The 20,040-nt window shown below is 41.6% G+C and overlaps 1 protein-coding gene across 1 annotated transcript in view; it reads left to right on the plus strand.

The window, feature by feature from the left end:
• The first annotated feature begins 2,718 nt into the window (after window positions 1-2,718).
• LOC149455637 (cytochrome P450 2F2-like) overlaps window positions 2,719-20,040 on the plus strand; it is a 39,512-nt gene continuing 22,190 nt past the window's right edge. Inside the window, exons 1-8 of the mRNA XM_089686026.1 lie at window positions 2,719-2,845; window positions 5,152-5,346; window positions 6,623-6,785; window positions 7,585-7,734; window positions 10,821-10,981; window positions 14,689-14,865; window positions 16,228-16,369; window positions 18,046-18,230. Coding sequence (XP_089542152.1) covers window positions 5,164-5,346; window positions 6,623-6,785; window positions 7,585-7,734; window positions 10,821-10,981; window positions 14,689-14,865; window positions 16,228-16,369; window positions 18,046-18,230 — 1,161 coding nt within the window. The 5' untranslated portion in view covers window positions 2,719-2,845; window positions 5,152-5,163. The remainder of the gene's footprint in view (window positions 2,846-5,151; window positions 5,347-6,622; window positions 6,786-7,584; window positions 7,735-10,820; window positions 10,982-14,688; window positions 14,866-16,227; window positions 16,370-18,045; window positions 18,231-20,040) is intronic.

Below are 20,040 nucleotides of genomic sequence, written 5' to 3' on the forward strand. Positions count from 1 at the left end.
TAAATGGTTTTCAAAATAGTTTACAAACTTTTTACAAATAAATATCTGAAAAGTGTGGTGTGCATTTGCATTCAGCCCCCTTTACTCTGAAACCCCTAACTAAAATTTAGTGGAACCAATTGCCTTCAGAAGTCACCTAGTTAGTAAATAACATCCATTTGTGTGTAATTTAATCTCAGCATAAATAAAGCTGTTCTGTGAAGCCCTCAGAGGTTTATTAGAGATCATTAGTGAACAAACAGCATCATGAAGGCCAAGGAACACACCAGACATCAATAAATATTATATACGGAAGAACGAGTTGCCCGCTCTCCGCCTCTCTCCTTCAGGATCAAGCAATGTCTCTTTCTGATATCCACCAGACACTCTTCAGTGAGTGAAAAAGAACGTTCACAATGCCACAGGACAGCTGGACACTCTTCAGCGAGCTCTCCAGACCAGGTCCCTAGGTGAAAATCTTTTAAATAGACCTCGCAGTTATGCTACAGCTGGGACCTTGTTGAACATACTGTAATGTTCCAGCGACCTGTACATAGGGGCAGAGTCTCCCACATGTTATGGCCTCCTCCTGTAGGACTGGACCCAGGACTCTCTCACACAGCTCCAGGCCTCAGACTATTTATGGGCTCTCTAGTCACCTACTAGGCACACCTCCCAGGGACTGGCTGAAACTTCATAAATATTCATTCTGCCCTTTTCATCTACTGTGATTCTTTCTAGAATAAGGGGAGAAATAATCAGCCTATGAAGCACTGGACAGTCTAAAGCAATTAACAATGGCTTCACTAGTTACAGAGGAGCCAAACTAAATGTTCCTAACATCTAATACCCTAACTAGATGGGTGCTACACCTATTTAAACAAAGAAAAAAAACTTTAGATTGTCTTTTTGGTCAAACTACCAGTGTGTGTTATAAAAATACAAGAATACAGAGGTCTAGGCAGAAAGAGAACCTAGGCCTTTTATGTTGTAGCCTAGCTAGGGGCTCCTTCACAACAGCCTGTATGGAAAAATGATCTGGGACAGTGTCTGATGTGTACATGCAGTGCCTTTCATTATTACAATACAAAGCACTGTTTACCGTTTTTCTTGTTCAAGCATTTTATTGAATTCAGAGTATGAAATCAACAAAGGGTATGAGCTTACGGACAGTTGCGAGTAGTAAAGGCAACAGTAGGACATCTCAACCCCCCACCTCACCCCCTCGGTCTCCGCCCGAATCACACACCTACTGAGCGACATATCAGACTGGATGTCGCTCCACTTTCTTAAACTGAATCTCTCCAAAACCGAGTTTCTTGTCTTCCCCCCAGCCCGGACACCACCCCAGATTGACTTCTCTATCACATCCAACAACGCTACAATCAAACCCGCCCCGCAGGCCAGAGTACTTGGTGTCATTCTGGGCTCCAACCTATCCTTCCAGCCCCAAGTCCAATCTTTAACAAACTCGTGCAGACTCCACCTCCGCAACATCGCCAAAATCCGCACATTCCTAACTCCAGAAACCACTAAACAGCTCATCCACTCCCTCATCATATCACGACTCGACTACTGCAACTCCCTCCTCACTGGCCTGCCTCGCCACTGGCTATCCCCGCTTCAGTCAATCTTGAATACGGCTGCCAGACTCATTTACCTTTCCAACCGCTCCGTTTCCACCACCCCCCTCTGCCAATCCCTCCACTGGCTTCCGATTGCGCAACGGATCAAATTCAAAATCCTAACGCTGACGTACAAAGCTGTCCACCATACTGCCCCGAACTACATCACTGACCTAATATCCAAGTACCGCCCAGCACACACACTCCACTCCTCACAAGACCTCCTTCTCTCTAGTTCCCTGGTCTCCTCCTCCCATGCCCGCCTCCAGGACTTCTCCAGGGTGTCACCCATCCTCTGGAACTCCCTGCCCCAACCCATCAGATTATCACCTACTCTCCTCTCCTTTAGGTGCACCCTGAAAACCCATCTCTTCAGGGAAGCCTACCCCACCCCCTGCTAACTTGCCGACCTCCTCCACTCTTCCTACCACTCCATCCCCCACAGCTATCTCCTCCTGTGCCACCATCCCCTCCCTCCTAGATTGTAAGCTCTAAAGAGCAGGGCCCTCAATCCCCTCATGTTTTGCATGGTATTGTTATATTGTTCTGTCACATGTTCTGTCCCCCTTTGTAATGTACAGCGCTGAGCGAACTATTGGCGCTTTATAAATACTGTATAATAATAATAATAATTCTGTACAAAACAGAGTACTAGGTTATTGTTCTGGTGAGGGAGTGTATAAGTAACTTAGTAATTAACCGTGCCTACACGAGCAGAATCTTTAACTTTATTGTGTGGTGATCAATGGTGTCTTCAAGTAAACTCGGGTGCATTGCAGAAATATGCAGTAAATCTATACTATTATGCAACACACTGTCAAGGCAGCATTATAATGTGAATAGGGCACATAGAACACAATTGTTCTTCCTGTGTCCTGGCATTGAACCTGTGAAAAGCTGTACAGATCAATGCAGCTCAACTGAACTGGTGTGAATGAGCCCTCATCCTAACCACGAAGCCACTATTTGTACTGTCACACAATCATTAAACTTTGAGCTAAGCTAATACATGATAGTAAATGGTCTACAGAATGTTCAATTCCCCAGGCAGTGTTGTATTATAAGAACTTTATCTATTGCTGGGTGGAGACTGAGAGTTGGAATTCTGCCAGAAGGAGAAGTCAGAAAAGGCGGTCACAACAGAACATAAACAATGACTTGCGTGCAAAGGAAATGCATTCTCTACAGAGACACGGAAGAGAGAAACACAGGAAGAAGACACAAGAATACAACACGGAACTGTGAGTAAAGGAGAGTGTTTGCTTGAAAAAATGGTTTAGCTTTAAACTCTTCAGCAAAAAACTGTCTATGCAGAAAGGGGTGTCTGTAAAAAAAACAAAAACGTGCAGCTCTAACCAAAGATGAATAATACAGTGGTTGGAGAGAATTATAGAAACACCAGGTAAAGGCACAAACTCGTTACCTATTATGGTGTTGGACCACCTTTGGCATCCGTGACGGCCTGAATTCTCCTGGGAATCGATAAACATAAGTCTTGCATAGGTCTTGGGTGGTGGATAATGGAATCTGATACCAATCTTCGTGCAAAAATTGTTTTGGTCCTTGCAGAGATGCCGGATGTGGAAAAACGAGCTGGAACCATGTTCTCAAAAATTGACCACCATTCATTTTAATGTGAACGTTTTTCAAGCTGTATGGTACATAGCAGGGGCGGACTGACCATTTGGAAACTCGGGCACTGCCTGAGGGCCCGGGGTCAGTAGGGGGCCCCATGAGATGCCCCTGGTACCTTTTTCATAGGCTTTTTTGAGTTTGGGCAGGGACACAGGGGCCCCATGATCCCCTATTGCCCGGGGGCCCCATGAGTTGTCAGTCCACCCCTGGTACATAGCTTGTCATTGGCCCACCAGCTATATCAATGAAAGGTCCAAGCCATATAACACTCAGATAGATAAAGTGATACTTAGTCATCCATGTGGGTCTTGAGGAATCCAAGTTTTTTCCAAAGGTGGTGTGGTCTAGAGGTATATATCCAGAGGGACCTTTTCTTCTGTATATGAAAGAGATAAGGGGAGAAGCATCCCAATAGCTGACATCATGGGAGAGAGGGTGGAAACCTGATCAGTTTTGCTGGTCACGCTGGCTGCATCAGAGGCAAATTTAAATCCCCAATGCAGTGTGAAAAAAAAAGACATGCTGCATTTTTTGCACTGTAATGCACCACACATCAAACCAATGTTTTGGTATGAAAGGGGCACATAGAAAACATTGTTTTTTAAGTGCCCCGCAGTGGCCTGTATTTATTCAGTGCCAAAAACGCAGGTCAATACACATAGGGGTTGATTTACTAAAGGCAAATAGACTGTATTTTGCAAGTGCAGTTACATTCTGCAAGTGCAGATTCACCAGAGCTTGGTAAATGAGAAGTTATACCTTGCAAAGAATATCCAATCACATATGGAAATTAAAAAAAAACAGCTATTTCCTTGCATGTAGTTGGATGATGGAATTCAGCAGAGCTTCCCTTCATGTTCTAAAGTCTTGTACAACTGCACTTGCAAAGTGCACAGTCTATTTGCCTTTAGTAAATCAGGTCCAATGTGTGAATGATTCCTTACATGTAAGCCAAGCCAGGAGTGGACTGACCATTTGGAAACTCGGGCACTGCCCGAGGGCCCGGGGTCAATAGGGGGCCCCATGAGATGCCCCTTGTACCTTTTTCATAGGCTTTTTTGAGTTTGGGCAAGGTCACAGGGGCCCCATGATCCCCTATTGCCTGAGGGGTCAGTAGGGGGCCCCATGAGATGCCCCTTGTACCTTTTTCATAGGCTTTTTTGAGTTTGGGCAAGGACACAGGGGCCCCATGATCCCCTATTGCCCGGGGGCCCCATGAGTTGTCAGTCCGCCCCTGAGCCAAGCTGTCCATCAAAACTGTGACAGAGAATGAGAGAAATCTGCATCTCTTTTGGGATATTCTGGTATTTATAATTTTGTTGCTATGGTTTAAATCTTCTAAAGCATCCCTGTCACTGTCACTTTTACAAGTCAGCTGTAAATGTGGAGAACAATATGGATACAAACATGCTGACTAATAAAAACAAATAAATTTTTTTGTGCTGATGATCCTTTGGCTGAACAAATATAACATGTTAAATATCTAAGATTCCTAACCCAGTTTTCTCTACATCAGTAAAACAATGAGTTAAAGTGTATGCATAGCCAAAAACATGTTTTTCTTTATTTTTAGATAGGGTAGAGAAGGGTTAAAAACCCTGTTAGTTTATTTTTTGTTGTCTGAGATTTCTTTGCACTTTCTGCTCCAGAGATGCCACAGGAAGTGAAAAGAGATCTCTACAATGTGAGGGAGATTCACTTGTCACAGATATGACAAGAATAGGTGCCTCTGTTGGAAGATTAGCTTTTATTTCTTCTTCTAGTGACATCTTTAAAATATTACATTTCCTTTTTGTTTGTGAAAGTGGTCATTGAGACAAACAAAGACACTTCTACTTACAATCACAGATAACTGTAAAAAAAATTACTGAGGTACTAATTCTTTCCTTCTCCATTTACTCTGGTGTTTTAGATATAATCGAAAATGTTCTCCATGGATCCAATCACAATCCTTATATCTGTCGTGGTCATCCTCTTCCTGGCCAATGTTTACAACAACCAGAGGAGAGATAAACACATGAATTTGCCTCCAGGGCCAAAACCTTTACCCATCATTGGAAATCTGCACATGCTTGGAATGAAACAACCTTACAAATCAATTATGGAGGTAATACAGCCACCTTGCCAAATTCACAGATGTTCTCTTGCTGTCAAGGCCAACTTTGATATAAAGATTTTTAAATACAGGTATCAAGATGGGGCATTTTGTTTGACATTCCTTTCACCTTTTGAACATGCCTTGCAGTGCTGAATATAAAGATCACATGGCTCCTTGTTAAATAAATAGACTGGGCCTTCTTTTGAGTTTGTTGCTTCTTACTGTATATCTGTAAGCCCACTTTCCATAATGCCACATGGCCAATCTGTCTTTGTCAAGAACTCGTGAGGGCTCTTACAACTTCTGTACCTGCACGTTCTATCTAGGAACAGTATCAAATATAGTTTCATTTTTTTCGACTACATTCCACCAATTCTCCACTTTCTCCTGTTTGAGCCCCTTGGGCATCACCAACAACATTGGTAGCCAGAAGCACGCCACAGTTATGTGGTGTCCTTTATTTAAAAGGTTCCCTTACCAAAGATGGCTGCCGAAGTCGAGATTTTGGTGGCCAGACTACTTTCCTCTCTCAAGGCACTGTACAGAATCTCTAAGGGGTCAGTTCCCTTATAATACTCTCCTTTCCATGCAACAATTGCACTCGGCCTCCTACAGGTGGGAAGGCTAACTGTACCTGCCTACAAATTCACCAAATAAACAATAAAAAGTAGGTGGAAAATTCCACAGGGTGGCCGCAAGTCACAGACTCTATCCTCCTCTATGTACAGAGGCATAACATACATCTACATTTATCAGGCACATAATTGCTTAAGCGTTTCAGATATAACAAAAAGACAAGGTCACCACCATATCTTGCACTTAGAGATTTGAGTTAATTACAGACAGCCAGCAGCTCCATATCTTCTCAATCTTACATGGACAGGCTTGACTTGTCCACTGTAGGTGGCCATGTAGACAGGTAATGCTGAATTAACCGGCAATTTCCAGAAAGCCAAAGAGCCATTGCATTATAATAGTCTTGTGGTCATAATACAGAAATATACCAAGGAGGGCTCTAATAGTTGTTGTAGAGACTTTTGCACAGTAGTGTAAATGTATTTACAAAAAGCATCCCTTCTGCAGCCTAAATATGTCAAGGAGCATGGTGCTGCTTGTAGAGTTGGGGGCTCTGGGAACAGGGGACCCGAAGAAACTGCAGCTTCTTCGGGAGTAAACAGTACACAAACATCAAAGAATGAAAATGTTTAGACAAATTAGAGGAGGGTTTATTTAATGCTCATTTTAGATTGTTAATTATGTCGTTTACTGTATGTTATATTTCCAGCTGTCTAAGAAGTATGGCACAGTATTAACTTTTCATTTCGGAATGGAAAAAGCCATCATCTTGTTTGGCTATGACACCGTTAAAGATGCTCTACTCACCCATGGTGAAGAATTTTCTAACAGACCAAAGCTGGCAATATTATCTAAGTCAACAAAAGACAATGGTAACTATGGTTTTTTTTAACTGTCTTTTTATTGATTATAAAGGTATACAAAACAGAAAAGGTAGAAATCCACATTATGTCACAATCAAGTCCAGATGGATTTTACAAAGCTTCCCCAACAAGTGTAAACAAAGTGGGTTCCCATGTGGTTAATCCAAATAAGCTCTCAAACTATTTTTTATCTTTAGTAAATGGCAAACGATATGGTTGATGTAATTGAATTTTGCTTGTTTTCTGTTGTAAACTGTTCAATAAGTGCAAAAAACTATCTATTGATCCTACCAGAAATCCTGTAGACATAACTTTCTGGCTCATTGTGATATATTAGCAATGCTTTCAGCTATCTCTTTGAACTACAGAACCATACCCCCTATGTTGCAAAGAGATACAAGGGATGATGGTTTGTAGTCATGACCTAGGGTGACAACACTGTTTCTCCAAAGATACAGTATAGTAAGTGAGCATTTTTACCCTATGATAGAAAGTGCATTACTGGTAAGTGAGTCACCGGGTGAAAATAAAGGAAAAAAGCTTGAAAAATAAAACTAATGCTTCCACTGCATCTAAAGACCAGCAAGCAGCAATATATTACATTTTTGTTCTTCAGTTTAGATATCCTTTAAGGAAATTAATGTTTTCTGCTTTCAACGGAAAATTATGGTCCTGCGATAAGATAAAGTAAACACTAGGAATCATTTGTTATTGCTGTCATCAGCCCTGGATCTGTATTTTGGGCAGCATTTCTATCTGATGGTTATATTTGTTGACACAAAAAACACATTACATTCTTCATGTTTAGGTGTTTTTTTTTCTAATGGTGAGAATTGGAAGGCAATGAGAAGATTCACTCTCTCAACACTCAGAGATTACGGAATGGGAAAAAAAGCTATAGAAGACAAGATTTGTGAAGAAGCCGAATGTTTAGTGCAGGCAATTAAATCTTATGGAGGTGATTATTTTGATGCATCTGTGTTTTCTTTATGCCCTATGCTTCATTTTATGTGCCCTTTTTTCTATGCTTTATGCCCTATGTGTCATTTTATGCCTTATGTTCTATAAGAAAAGAAATTTGATTACCTTTTTATTAACTGTTGGCTTTTTATTTTTTTTGCAAATGTATCTGCATTTGTTATTGGAATGATCTTAAAGGTTCTTTCTTGGTGGCCATTTCCATAAGTTGCAATATAGACATATCAGGCTATAGCTATCTGCCAATTATCATTCTTAGGCAGTTTCCTTCATGATGACGGCCATATGGATGTTTGAACACATCCCAAATGCTGATAACATTAGAAGTATTTGTTTAAGAACAAAATACACATCCAAGAGGTCTACATATCACACAACTTCCATCAGCACCATTGATATCTGAAAAGATGTCTGTTGGCCTTGAACATCAAGAGCTTATCAAACTATGTCCAGCAGATATGATAGTGTCCCAAGTCAGGTCTTTACTGGTGATGGTGAGGTCTAACATTGCCAAGATACTGGCACTTAAAATTATTTGAGACAACATATGGTCCTTTATAGTGACTACAAAAAATGATAAAGTCTAACTTGGGTGCATCTGATGAAATGGTGTTTATAAATAGCATGAAAATTCAATAATTCATTTTGAGCTTCTCATTATAGTGAGTAATACCACAAAGCTCCTAATTCACTCCCTGGTCATCTCTTGCCTCAACTACTGCAACTCCCTCCTCAATGGCTTACCTTTACATAGGCTATCCCTCCTCCAGTCCATCATGAAAACTGCTGCCAGGCTCATAAACCTTACCAGCCATTCAGTTCTGTTACCCCTCTCTGCCAATCCCTCCACTGGCTTCCACTCGCCCAACAAATAAAATTAAAAATACGAACAACAACTTACAAAGCCATCCACAACTCTGCCCCCAGCTGCATCACCAACCTGGTCTCAAAATATCAACCAAACCGCTCTCTTCAATCCTCCCAACACCTTCTGCTCTCTAGATTCTATGTCACCTCCTCCCATGCTCGCCTCCAGAACGTCACCCGAGCTTCTCCCATCTTATGGAACTCCCTACCCCAATCTGTCTGGATGTCTCCTAATCTATCCACCTTTAGATGATCCCTGAAAACCTTTCTCTTTAAAGAAGCCTATCCTGCTTCTACCTAGTAAACCGCCATTTATTTCCTCCATCAGCTGATCTCCCACAGCTATTACCTTTTGTAGCACTCAACTCCTTCTCCTAGATTGTAAGCTCTAATGAGCAGGGCCCTCTGTTTCCTCTTGTACCAAATTGTATTGTAACTGTAATGTCTGCCTTCATTTTGTAAAGTGCTGTGCAAACTGCTGGTGCTATATAAATCCTGTATAATAATAATAATAAGTTGTATACAGTTAGAGTGAAAATAAGCATGTGTTTATCTTAGATACAGGTAACTGGTAACAGAAATAACAATCTCAAAATTCTTCCAATATTCTTGGATGAGCTTCAACCTGCATATGTATGGCAACCATTGATAGACTGTGGATTCATCTACCAGTTTGCTCAGTACAGCTCTGACTCATATTTTAATGAGTTAAAACCAATGATTTATCAACACTTTCGATTTTTAACACTTTTACTGACCGCAACTGTCCACTGTTAAATGTTCCTATATTCGGCAAAGAGTTTACTCTGTGAATTCTATTTATGTTGTGCTGCTTTTAAGTTAATATGAAAATTATACATTTTCATATAAAATTACAGTACCTATGGCCAAGACTTATGGGCTTGGCTAGCTACATTCATGGTTCAAGCTGTCTGAGATCAAGCCAGATAAGCCTGAGAGAAGATGGACAATCCAATTTATAAAAACATTCCTTTAAGGCAGTGTTTCTCAACTCCAGTCCTCATGGACCCCCAACAGGTCATGTTTTCAGGATTTCCCTCAGATGAAACAGCTGTGGTAATTACTAAGGCAGTGAAACTGATCAAATCACCTGTGCAAAATAATGGAAATCCTGAAAACATGACCTGTTGGGGGTCCATGAGGACTGGAGTTGAGAAACACTGCTTTAAGGCAAGGGTCTCAAAACTACGGCCTGTGGGCTGGATGTGGCCCTTTAGTTGCTTTAATCCAGCCCTTGAGGCACTTTTCCTTCCACTGACATGAAGCACTACTCCTTCCATTGACACGAATGATAGGGCGCTATTCTACCCACTCACACCAATGATGGGGCACTATTCCTCGGACTGACACCAACAATGGGGTGCTATTCGTCCCACTGACACCAATGATGGGGCACTGTTCCTCCCACTGACACCAACGATGGGGCACTGTTCCTCCCACTGATCCCAACAATGAGGCACTGTTCCTCCCACTGATCCCAACAATGAGGCACTGTTCCTCCCAATGACACCAGTGATGGGGTACTGTTTCTACCACTGATACCAGCAATGGGGCACTGTTCCTCTCACTGATACCAGCAATGGGGCACTGTTCCTCTCACTGACACCACTGACAGGGCACTGTTTCTACCACTGATACCAGAAATGGGGAACTAATTACCCTACTGGCACCAACGATGGGGCACTGTTCCTCCCACTGACCACCAAGCCTAGGGTATTGTTCAATCCCACTGATGCCATGGCAATTTCTACTCCCACTGGCCACAATCCTGCCCCCCTAAAGTCTGAAGGCCAGTAAACTAGCTCTTTGTTTCACAAGTTTGGAAACTCTTGTTTTAAGGATCTATTTATCAACATTTTCACCCAATATTCACAAAACTTTCATTACAGATTCATGTTTGATATGATTGTAGCCATATTAGTGCACTTGCAACAAAACCAACTGAGTATCGTCAATGGTACTTTTATTTTAGCACTAACATCCAAATTTTCAGGACAAGCTTTGGTCTAAGAAACATATAGGGTTCAGTGAGAAAAATATGTGAATTTTGGATGATGTTATTTGAATTCTGGAAGACAACATTGATAGTTAGATTTTGTCTATTTTTCATATATTTTCTCCAGCGTGAATTCTGTTTCTTGTTTCTATCTAATCCTCCTATTTTTTTTTTAATTCCAGGAAAACCTTTTGATAATCTGACCACCCTTAATGCTGCAGTGGCCAATATAATCATCTCCATACTACTTGGTCATCGATTCACTTATGATGACCCCACTATACTGAAACTCATGGGTTTGATTAATGAAAATTCAAAGCTTATGGGTTCCCGTGTGGGCATGGTAAGTTGCCGTGTGTGTGTGTGTGTGTGTGTGTGTGTGTGTGTGTGCGTGGGGGGGGGGAATTTTTTTCAATTGATTTACTGCTTGGTCACCATTGGACGTTTTCTAAAAGATTGTCAATGATTCAAGGTGATCCAGTGCTAAACATACCTGAAAAAGGTGTGCATGTGCAAAACAAATCCACTTTCGTTATGCAAAATCTGGTGCAACTCTTCATTGAAACCAATCAGCTTCCAGTTTTGTTTTTCAAAGCTTAATTAAACAAGCTGAAACTAGAAGCTACACCGTATTTTGTACTCTCAAGTTTTAGTAAATCAACCCCTATGTCTTGTTAAGATATTTCCCTTCACTTCCTGTCCTGAAGACACAAGTATATGGAAGTATATGGAAAGGCCCCAGTTTGAAAATGTATTTATTATTACAGGTACTTATACAGCGCCGTCAAATTATGCAGCACTTTTGTATTCTCCATTCACATCAGTCCCTATCCCTCAAGGAGCTTACAAGCTAAGGTCCCTAACTCCCATTTATACATATCAGGAGCCAAATAACCTACCAGCATATCTTTGGAGTGTGGGAGGAAACCAGAATACTCACAGGTAACCCATGCAGGCATAGGGAAAACATGCAATCTCCAGGTAGTGCCAGGGTTTGGATTCAAACCAACAACCCTAGTACTACAAGGCAGAAGTGCCAACCTCTTAGCCACTGTGCTGCCTCGTGTTCTTTTAAAATTGTGAATTTCCCATCACCAGGACAGATATAGTTGGTGAGTCTCACCAATGATGAAAAGCTCTTTTTTAAAATTAACTCTGGCCATCAATCTTTAAACATAATCCTCAATAGCCACAAACGATATAAATCCACTGTGTGTGCATCAAATGCATTTGCAAACCCAATTATTACATTGGAAATGTAGTGGTGACATCATCACTGTGCTGTACAAAGCCTGCACAGAGAGCAGAGATGTGTGAGGGACCCTACAGCTCCACTACCAGTCACCCAGCACAAGCAGAGAGAGCAGAAGTGATCAGTAAAGTTTCATTCTGAATTACTGCACAGACCTGGGAGAAATACACAAACCACACCAAGATTCAAGTAAGAATATACATGGCTCTTGTATTTACTGTAGACAATAAATGCTTATCCCACAATTCAGCTTCAAGCCATACCTCCTTTCACTCATGCCTTATGTTTTACCTCCTGGCAATTTTAGTGCTTTCCTTACCATCTTAGCTCTAGCAGGTTACTTGTTAGGAGGTTCATCTAAATACATAAAGTGTCCACAACTATTTTATAAAGTGTCCAGTGTATCAAAACAGTGCTCTGTGCTGAATTCCATCCATTAAGTGCCGTGTGTAAACAAATCACTCCACCTCATTCCACTGTAGATATCAATTTTGTACCAAGTGATCTACAATGCTCTTCTCCACCTCTCTGTGCAAACTCCTCCACACCAGAGGGTTTGACCCCTTTCTTATCAAAAGTGGGCCAGGGATTAAAACCTCAAATTTCTTCAGTAGTACCCAGGGGCAGACTGACAACTCATGGGGCCCCAGGGCAACAGGGGATCATGGGGCCCCTGTGTCCTTGCCCAAACGCAAAAAAGCCTATGAAAAAGGGCCCCTTGTAAAAACAGCAACAACGCAGTATGCAAACTTTCAAACATTTAAACCTAAAAGAAGGGATCCACCATAATGACCAGATTTCCCATAACAGGATGAGGACACTGAATAGAAAAGTACATGTCTGGTCCCGTGGGGTGGGGTCAACACCGCCTGAAAGTTAAGTTCATGGTAGCACACCGTGAATCTTTTGTAAGCTGGGTTAGCCTCTTTGACATTGCAATAGAGCTTTGAAATCTGCCTCATACAAATTTGTCATGATGTCCCTTGTGCTCCTTGTCCAGGATGTCCATCATGTCCTCTCAAAGGTATGGGAACTCCTTCCCATATTCCAACCAAATGTGGGCAATCAGAAAAAACTAAAGCCTGGCCAATTGAGTTAATTTGCTGGCTTCCCCTGGGTAGAAAATGTTTCTCAGCCTGCACAAGTGGCACAGCCAGCCCAAAGTCTATGCTCCTACTTTCATCTGAAAAACACAATGTAGGTGTCAGGCTCACATACCTGAAAAAATAGTCAATCTAATGTGGGTGGCAATTTTTGGACCTCTATGAAGAGACAAACTTCAGAACATCCCCAGGCGAGCAACAGTGGAATATAGAGATAATTCTGCAATTGTGGCACTGGACAACTTGCTCTCCCCCACAACTGGTTTGGTGTCCTGCTCCTCTAGCTCCAACACCGCCAATGCCTCCAGTTCCTCTTTCGCTCAATCCAGATGCAGCTCTTTTGCCGTCCTTAACCCAGCCAGGCCAGCATCAACCCTGAACTCCTTGGAGGAAGCAGCCCAGTCCTACCCTTCTTCACTCTGGTCCTTGGTCACTTGTGAGAGGGGATACTATAGTTTGAAAGAGGGGTAACAACATATCCACTCCAGCTTCCTAGCATATTGCAATTTTGGACGCAGGCCAAAATTGTAGCCTTGTATTCAAGATGGAGGAATTGGCTTCTCAGTTCTCCATAGTAACTGTGATAGCAACACATATGCTCCTTCCAAAATGGCTGCTAAACATATTAATTTCCTCCACCTTTTACACTGCCATAGCTCCACCTTGTCTTACTGGGCACACCTCCCCCCCTAAGCAACTGTCCAATTGCTTAGTGATTTTGTTTGGTCTGAGGCCTACCTCTGATGTTGCAACAGCCAATCCTGCCAATTTTGCCAAATTTAAGGGGGACCACAACTTCATTGCACGTTGTCAACACATGCAGCTGGGTCCCATCTTTACATACAGGGTCTGCAGGGCATCATGCTTGCACTCCGTCTAAGCCCACACCCTGTTCATGTGCATGGACGCAGGTGCTAGACTTTCCCTTCACATCCTCCTAGTCACTGCACACATCAACCCCTTCATGCCTGGAATACTGGCACAAACGTCTATGTTTTCCCTGTTTCTGATAGAAGCTCTGGAAGACCAGCTGCTCATCCAGTCCTCATGAGACACAGGGGCTTGGTGCATGATACATTAGGGGGTTTTCTTTCACCACCAGGTGGGTGACTTCTTTTTCTCCATCGCCACCCACTCCAGAGCCAACAGGACTTGCATTGGATGCACACTCTATAGTATCTTACATTATTCCAGGTAGAACATTAGAGGCTTCTTCAAGGTGCAACCCCCGAAATGTGTCAGCTTGCCAATGTAGCACCACGGTGTGTTTGGCTACTCTATTTCTGCACTGGATTGTGATTTAGTGTCATACAAAGCTTGTATACATTATTTTTTGTCAGTATCCATTTGGCTGTATGTTTTTATTTTATACAATAAACTTATGGTAATGCACCAGGTATATGTGCACTCCTGTGTGCTTATTTACAGTTTCCTACTAGATTCTGAGGAGGGCAGAATTGAGAACCATCCTTGAAGGATGGTATTCCGTTGTTATGCGTTGTTTATGTGTTTTGTGTTATATGTTCAGATCCTGGCCTGCACCAACCTGAGCATATTCACTAAAATGTTAACCTCATCTGTAGAAGAATCAATTACAGTATCTTCCTTCCTATCTACCCTCATCCTACACAGTCTTTCAAATTACAAGTATATTTTCAAATATATACATATATGTATTTTTTTTTCTATTTAAAGCTGTACAATTTTATTCCAAGTTTGTTAGACCTGCTTCCAGGACCTCACCGAAAGATTTTCGAAAATTTGGGACAGTTGCTTAACTTCATAAGAGCAACCTTTACTGAACAGAAGAAAAATCTAGATGTAAATGACCAGAGGAATCTCATTGATGCCTTCCTGGTGAAGCAGCAAGAGGTAAGAATCACATTTCATAACAGATGACTTGAATGATCTAAAGCATTTGATATTCAGAATGGATATTCTCAAATTAAATAAAAAAAAAAAAGTTCCTCGAAATCTATCACATTTAAAGCAGGTATTTGTAAGAAGCTTTTTATATAGTCTTAGCTGAAGTGTAGAGGAGGGACAGCTGACAACATATACTCCATAGTAAGCCCATGGGTTACGTCTTCACTCAGGCATTTCGATGATCTCTCCTCTACACAGAAGCCACCATTGGAGAGACCATAAGACCGGACCAGAGCAGCTTCAGAATAGATAAGCATACATATCTTCTTTACAGGATTAGATAGAATAGGTTTATAATGGGAGTTGGAGTAGGTTTAGCCTTAGCTAGGTTTCTCCTGAACTTCCACTTTAAGCTAATTATCGAAAAAGAAAAATCTAAGGTTATGACAATGGAAACTATAGCTAACTTCAATGATAATGAAGACATAAACATTTTGGATAGAGCAGTAGTTAAGAAATGAAACACAGACTTGACTATAGTAGCAAGAATAAAAGATCTATAAAATAAAATCAAAAGCAATTTTGTGCCTATAAGAACAAAGATCAGAATTGTCCAGGCTATTGTGTTTTTGTCATGGATGTGAAAACTGAAAAATGAAGAAGGGCTGGAAAATTATTGATGCCATTGAACGCTGATGTTGGCAAAGAATTATAGCTCGATAACTAGGTGGAAGCTGTCTTATTTTGGACATGTTATTAGTGGAACCAACTAACTGGAAATGAATATTATGCTAGAAAAGCTAAGGGGAAAGAAGACAACCAGCAGTAAGGTGCCGAATGACCAGGAGCGGACTGACCATTCAAGCACTCGGGCACTGCCCGAGGGCCCAGGGTCAGTAGGGGGCCCCATGAAATGACCCAGGTACCTTTTTTATAGGCTTTTTTGAGTGTGGGCAAGGACACAGGGGCCCCATGATCCCCTATTGCCCGGGGGCCCCATGAGTTGTCAGTCTGCCCCTGCGAATGACGTTCAGACACTGAAGGCCGAAACAGAAGACAGATCATTTTGGAGAAACCATAGCCATGTGGTCATCAGGAGTTGACTACGACCTGATGGCACTTAAAAATGATATAACCTATAAAAGACTGAAAAAGACTGCAGAATGATATTTCAGGATTAAATCTAGAAATACTAAGAACAGGCTAGTTATCACATAGGTTATCTCCTACTACCATAAATATATATGTACTTGTTAGATAACCCTAGTTCTAATAGTATGCAAACGCATGCCTCATAAACCCCCAGATAGAAAGGGACTAATTACAACCAGAAAAATGCACTGCATTCATTGTTTGACTTTTTTCTAGGGAAAAACAGAATCCTCTCAGTATTTTCACAATGATAACTTAACTGCTCTGGTGTATGATCTTTTTATTGCCGGAATGGACACAACCACCACCACTATGAGATGGGCAATACTGTTAATGATGAAATATCCAGAAATACAAAGTAAGAAAGCAATTTTTAATGTAATTAATTTAGTCATTTTATCATAATCAACCACCCCTCCAATTCAGCTGTGTTGTTTTCTTTTCCTACCTAAAACAAAATTCACTCGCCTCACTGTGGCATCTTAATCCCTGGAGGTCTTCTATCGCTGTCATCACTGCTAACTCTTCTTCTGGACTCTGAGGAGACCCAGCCTCTAGACAATCAATAGGAAGTGTCCACATCACATAGTCAGTGATATGGACACTCAAAGATGGACACCACCTTCTGTAAACAGAAGATGCAAGTTTCTCTGCTGTGAACATATCTGGCCATACATGAAATGGAATTTGGTTGTTTCAGCAAGGACTAGCCAAAGTTCAATCCATGTATGGACATTGATCAATATCTTTACAACTATCAGATTTTTGCTGCTTGATCAGCGCCACTGGCTATAGCTGATCAGTGTATTCTTGAACCTCGAATGTGTGGGTAGGGGAATTGAGTAAATTTTTTTCATTCAACCCGCTGATTGAATGAAAAAATTACTAAAGTACTGTATAGACTTCCTACGCCCTGTCCCCTTTCATCCTTTTGTCCAATGAAAGTGTAACTTTCAATAGACAGTGGAAAGGTCCTGAAGTCAAGTACCTAGCTACAAAGTAAAAATGGTTTCACAGATGTACACCAAATATGCTTTCCTGGCTAATAAAACTAACAGGAATTTAATGGTGTCTGTGCTAAGTCAGAACATTTGTGAGTTTATTTATGCAGACAGGTTTGCTTTAAATAAATGTGCAGATTGCTGTTACTGACATCTCTTTCTGAAAGCACTGGTTTAATGGCTGCAATGCTAACTTCATGTCTACAGTACTTGAGTTGCTAGCCCAGAATGAAATGAAAACTTTACAGTAATTGTTCTAATCTTCTAAACTGCATTCGTGCTCTGGTACCATCAGCGGACTGACCATTTGGAAACGCAGGCACTGCCCGAGGGTCCGGGGTCAGTAGGGGGACCCATGAGATGCCCCTGGTACCTTTTTTGTACCTTTTTCATAGGTTTTTTTGATTTTGGGCAAGGACACAGTGGCCCCATGATCCCCTATTGCCCAGGGGCCCCATGAGCTGTCAGTCCTCCCCTGTCTGGTACAGTGAATGATTGTATTAAATACTCAAGCTAGAGGATTAGAATAAAAGCCAAGCAAGAAGGATAATAATGGCAACCACCATGCTGTTTTGATGACAAGTTTACTTTAGCATGTTATAAGATGCAACCAGAGGTACAGTAAATAACCCTTCAGAATTAAGTTTTATTTTCTTTTAAAAATTTAGCTGTACCTTCCCCTTAAAACTGATTTGGGGGTTCCCCCATACTCCACATCCCCTCTCCTAACCTCACCCTTAACTAAAAAAAAATCTGACTTTTCACTCACCTAAATCAGCTATCATGTGATGCTTAAGTCACAAGCCTTCTTTTTTTTCAGTTTACATGACTAAGTTTTTTCTGGATGTCCACATCACTGCCTGGGTGACTTGGACACTTTTTATTGAATGTCTAGCGGTGGGGTCCTCTTAGGCTCCAGAATAGTTATCTCAGTGGTAACATCAAAACAATGGAGACATATGGATGTCTAAATTTGTCAAATTAACTATAATTTAATATAATCTAAACAGTATTAATATCTATTCCTTGGCAGAGAAAGTTCATAATGAAATTGATAGCATTATCGGCACTGTTCAACCTCAAGCAGAGCATAGGAAGAAAATGCCATATACTGATGCCGTAATACATGAGATCCAGAGGTTTGCTGATATTGTACCAGTTGGGACTCCACATGTAGCTATTCAAGATGTCACATTTAGAGGCTATTTCATTCCAAAGGTGACTACATTTTATTTTATTTTGCAATATCCAAAAGCTGTTGGTAAATATACACATAATAGTATTGTACAGGTTATATCTACAGCAACTCTCAGACCAAGAGTCTCACATGTCAAAACAGAAGGCAGCACAATAAAGACAGTGCAGAGATGAATCCTCCAGTACGTGTATTAAAAGAAATTACTAAAAAAATAGTTGTGAGAAGGTACAATGCCAAATGTTTGGTTGTCAGAACCTAGGGCACAAGGCTATGGATTCAGATTTACTAATGTATATATGCAGTTCTGATTTGTAACTTGAGGGAGGATCCAGTAGAGGCCCTATTAAACAAACCGATCCAAAAAGTCATGCGTGCTGTGATGGAATTTATTAGTTTAATGCTAACAAACAAGTTATAGCCCATTCATTGAAGTCTTCTGTGCTAACTTTTTAAGAGGTTAAGCATAAATGGCTAGCCATTGAAAGCTAGTGGAGGGATTGGCAGAGAGCTGGCAGACACTAAGTGATTGGCAAGGTAGATACCCAGATTTCTTAAAATCTGGTCCCCATGGATAGCCCAATCCCAACCTATCTCTGGAGCTTTGCAAGTATAGCCACAAGTAGGTGGTTGGCTGACCCCATAGATGTGATACTTTTCTAATTCCTCACTAACCACCCCACCGTCCTCTACATCCCTCTCCCCCACTGTTTCTCCATTCATGCTTGCAACTTTCTTTTTCTTTGTGCTTCTTTCATTAATTTTGGGTAGAGTAGATATAGTAATTTTTACTTTGGAATTAGCTTTGTTCCTGCACAGTTCATCCTGTGATGTGTCCTGGCGGGTACAGGTGAATGCTTTCCATTTTGGGCTGGCCTGTGTTGGGTCTCCCATGGTTGGGATAGTGCTTTAATATTGCAACTGGTGTGTTCTATTCCCTAATATAGCAAATGATTCCGAGCCACTAATTGACTGTGCCTTATTACTGCTAACTGCCACACTGTATAGTTCTCACTGCCCCCTCCCACACTGTATATTGTATTGCCCTCACTGTATACTGTTCATTGCCTACCCACTGTATACTGCTTACTGTCCCCACTGCATTCTTTTCATCCCTCCCACTGTGTTCTGCTCATGGCCTCCACTGTATACGTCTCACTGCCCCCCCCCACACACACACACACACACTATATACTTCCCACTACCTTCCCCCCGACTGTTTACTTCTCACCGCCCACACTACTTCTCTCTGTGACCCCCCCCCACTCCACTGTATACTGCTCACTTCCCCCTGCACACTGTATACTGTATACTGCTCACTGCCTCTACTGTATACTTCTCACTGCTCCCCCCCCACACACACACACACACACTATATACTTCTCACTACCTTCCCCCCAACTGTATACTTCTCACCGCCCACACTACTTCTCTCTGTGCCCCCCCCTACTCCACTGTATACTGCTCGCTTCCCCCTGCACACTGTATACTATATACTGTTCACTGCCTCTACTGTATACTTCTCACTGCCCTTCCCCCTATTGTATACTGCACACTGCCCCCACTGTGTACTGATCACTGCCACCTGTGAAGCATAGGTGTCAGCTTACAGTCACCATGTTAAAAGGACAGGAATATGGGTGGCATTGCTATGAGTGTTAGGTTCACACTAGCCAAAGCTCTAAAAAGCAATCTGCAGTGGATTGCTTTTCAGAGTGCATATAAGTGGCCAAATGGTGGTTTATGATGCTAATGCACCACAACCACAAGCCAAAGTTTTGGTACACAGTTGTGGTGCGGCTTCCTTGAATGGTCAAGTTTGATAGTCAACTC

The sequence above is a fragment of the Staurois parvus genome, unplaced genomic scaffold (genome assembly GCF_062004578.1).
Source record: "Staurois parvus isolate SC_StPar_1 unplaced genomic scaffold, SC_StPar_1.0 ptg000390l, whole genome shotgun sequence".
Classification (NCBI taxonomy): domain Eukaryota; kingdom Metazoa; phylum Chordata; class Amphibia; order Anura; family Ranidae; genus Staurois; species Staurois parvus.